Source organism: Lupinus angustifolius, chromosome LG15 (assembly GCF_001865875.1).
Source record: "Lupinus angustifolius cultivar Tanjil chromosome LG15, LupAngTanjil_v1.0, whole genome shotgun sequence".
In the NCBI taxonomy this organism is placed as follows: Eukaryota; Viridiplantae; Streptophyta; class Magnoliopsida; order Fabales; family Fabaceae; genus Lupinus; species Lupinus angustifolius.
In genome coordinates, this window is record NC_032023.1 from 11,124,746 (window position 1) to 11,128,116 (window position 3,371).

Genomic DNA, 3,371 nt, shown 5'->3' on the forward strand with positions numbered 1-3,371 from the left:
CCCACAAAGCTGAAGGAAAGCCCAGTCAAATCCTGTATATTTGGATGCTAATTACGAAAAGTAGAAAAAAGTTCCACGTAGCTTAGATTTAATTGAGAGAGGGAGTGATATAGGAGTGCTTACGTGGCGATAAACCATTGGCTGTCACGACGTGGCGCGTGATATGATTGGTTGAAACAGGTCGAACATGGAAAAGTAGAAAGTACAGTAGTGCAGTCTGGTACATCGTGTTTGAAGAGGAAGAGAGAAACAGAGATCTATTAATAATAATAAGAATTGGGAATTGAGATTAATAATTTGAGGATTAGGGTTTCGTTTTAGAGTGAGAGCCATGGGAGAAAGTAAACGAATCGTGTTAGCGTTGTACCTCTTCTTCTTCGTTGCTTATTCTTCCTTTCAACTTCTTTCTGCTTCTTCCAATGATGCTCAAGATGCGGTAATTTATAATTGCAACACCATTATTCTTAATTTATTAATTTATTATTATTGTTGTTGTTGATGTTGTTGGATCTGTTTGATTTTGAAAATGTTTGTGTGTTTCAGATTTTCTACGAGTCATTTGATGAAGATTATGAAGGACGATGGATTGTATCAGACAAGGATGATTACAAAGGTATGTAGATTCTATATTTTTTTGTATGAGCTATGCAGATTTTTAGAGTATTTTACACTGTCTGTGTTAATATATTGAACTCGTGATTTTTATTATAAATTATTAACTGGTTGTTGTTTTTATTGTAGTTGATTTATTGCTATTTCGGTTAACAAGTTTATGTTAAAACTGTTTATCCTTTTTTATATAGTTGTTTTGATGGGTTTACTTGGTATTGCTAATGATAACCTTGCTGCATGCTTACTTCAGAAGTTCAATTCGGTTTATAATGATACACGAGGTGTAGATTGTAGAAATCCCTGCTTAATAATGTTAACATTTAGGTCCCTATACGTTTTAAGAATTTTCTGATAGGTCCCTTGTATTTTATAAATGAGTCATGACCAACAGCAGGTTAAGATTTTTGGGTCGTTTGATTCTTGTTTTGTTTTTTCTTTCTATAAAAGTTATGTGTGACCCAATTATACTATTTTAAATTATAGACATCTATTGGAGAATTATCTAAAAATATAGGGGCCTACATATTAATTTTGGACAAAATTTGAATAATGTTCTGAGCCTGCATGGGGTATAATAAGATGATGATCTGTTCTGTTCTTATAGGAGAACAACATTAAAATCACCTAAAAAGATTTTTCTATGTTTTTGTCCATTAATTCAATGCTGATAAACAACATTACAAACATGATTTTTTGTTCTCATTTATTATTTGGGTTCTAGGTGTGTGGAAGCATGCTAAGAGTGAAGGACATGATGATTATGGACTTCTTGTCAGTGAACAAGCAAGGAAATATGCTATAGTCAAAGAACTTGATAAACCTGTCAATCTTAAGGATGGAACTGTTCTTCAGTTTGAGACTCGCCTTCAGAATGGCCTCGAATGTGGTGGTGCATATCTTAAGTATCTTCGACCCCAAGAGGCCGGATGGAAACCTAAGGAATTTGACAATGAAGCTCCATATTCAATCATGTTTGGTCCGGACAAGTGTGGGGCTACAAACAAGGTGCACTTCATTTTAAAGCATAAGAATCCCAAGAGTGGGGAGTATGTTGAACACCACCTCAAGTCTCCACCTTCCGTTCCACTTGACAAACTATCTCATGTCTACACCGCTATTTTGAAGCCTGATAATGAATTGCAAATTTTGATTGATGGGGAGGAGAAGAGTAAGGCAAATTTCTTATCCTCTGATGACTTTGAGCCTCCACTTATCCCTTCCAAGACAATCCTAGATCCTGATGATAAGAAACCCGAGGACTGGGACGAGAGAGCCAAAATTCCAGACCCAGATGCAGTAAAGCCAGAGGACTGGGATGAGGATGCACCCATAGAAATTGTAGATGAAGAAGCTGAGAAACCTGTAGGATGGTTAGATGATGAGCCGGAGGAAATAGATGATCCAGATGCAACAAAACCAGAAGATTGGGATGATGAGGAGGATGGTGAATGGGAGGCCCCAAAGATTGATAACCCAAAGTGTGAAGCAGCCCCAGGTTGTGGCGAGTGGAAGAGGCCAACAAAGAGGAATCCAGCTTACAAGGGAAAATGGAGTGCCCCCTTAATTGATAACCCTGCTTATAAGGGTATTTGGAAGCCCCAAGAGATTCCAAACCCTAACTATTTTGAACTTCAAAAACCTGATTTTGAGCCCATTGCTGCTATCGGCATTGAGATTTGGACAATGCAAGATGGCATACTGTTTGACAATGTTTTGATAGCTTCAGATGATAAGGTTGCAGCGTCCTATCGAGAGACTACATGGAAGCCCAAATTTACCATTGAAAAGGAGAAACAGAAGGCTGAAGAGTCAGTACCCGATTCAGATGCTACTGCAGGCTTCCAGGTAACGAAAGAATTCCGTGGTTTCCTCTCTTTGTTATCCTCCTGTCTTACTCTCCATCCCAACCTTTCCTTGTTTTCTTTCTTATATATGATGTTAATTCTTTTCCTTGCAGAAGAAGGTATTTGACCTCTTGTACAAGATTGCAGACATTCCCTTCTTGAATGACCACAAGGTTAAGATATATGTAAGTACCAAATGTCAAACTAACATCATATTTTTATTTAGGTACAACTATATTTCCCTTGGTGTAATATTACCTAAACTTTATGCTTCTCTGCAGGATATCATTGAAAAGGGTGAGAAACAACCAAATCTCACAATCGGAGCTCTTGTAGCCGTTGTGGTTGTCTTCTTGACAATTTTCTTCAGGATCATATTTGGTGGGAAGAAGAAACCTGTAAGTAGTGAAAACCTTTTTCTCACATTCTTTCAACTTTCTTTTTCTGGTGTAGCATTGTTTATAACTTTTAAGTTCATGCCTTAACCAATGTTTTTTCTTGTACAGGCAAGGGTGGAGAAGAAGAACACAGCACAGGCTGAAACTTCCAGTAGCCAAGCAGGTGAAGAGAATGAAGAAAACAAAGAGAAGGAGGAAACATCTGCTGCTGCTCCGCGCCGGAGGACAAGGAGGGAGACTTGAAATGGTTGAAACTTGAAGCTGAAATGGAAGCCACTCAAGTATCACACATCATTCACCATAGATTAATTTTGAATTTAGTTGAATTTTAGGTCTACTGTTTGTATTCTTCCTTTATTATGGGGAAAAAACGATTATATGCATAAGGATTGTGTGTAGATCAGAAATTATAATAGCCTGTATCTCTCTGCCCTTTTTGCACACTTAGTTTTTCATCTAATTGAAGCTGTATAATTAGTTTTTATTTTTCTAGTAATGGATTTTGTTTTCCACTCAA

The 3,371-nt window shown here is 37.3% G+C and overlaps 1 protein-coding gene across 1 annotated transcript; it reads left to right on the forward strand.

The window, feature by feature from the left end:
• Window positions 219-3,371, forward strand: LOC109327984 (calnexin homolog). Its single transcript, XM_019561198.1, has 6 exons — window positions 219-436; window positions 544-613; window positions 1,334-2,457; window positions 2,570-2,641; window positions 2,738-2,854; window positions 2,963-3,371. The coding sequence occupies exons 1-6, from the start codon at window positions 332-334 to the stop codon at window positions 3,095-3,097; spliced, it is 1,623 nt and encodes a 540-aa protein (XP_019416743.1). The 5' UTR covers window positions 219-331; the 3' UTR covers window positions 3,098-3,371.

Bases quoted from the DNA above. Each gene is read 5' to 3' on its own strand.
- LOC109327984 (XM_019561198.1), top strand. From the start codon at position 332: ATGGGAGAAAGTAAACGAATCGTGTTAGCGTTGTACCTCTTCTTCTTC. The intron at 2,458-2,569 runs GTAACGAAAGAA...TTTTCCTTGCAG, and splicing joins ATGCTACTGCAGGCTTCCAG to AAGAAGGTATTTGACCTCTT. The intron at 2,855-2,962 runs GTAAGTAGTGAA...TTTCTTGTACAG, and splicing joins TTGGTGGGAAGAAGAAACCT to GCAAGGGTGGAGAAGAAGAA.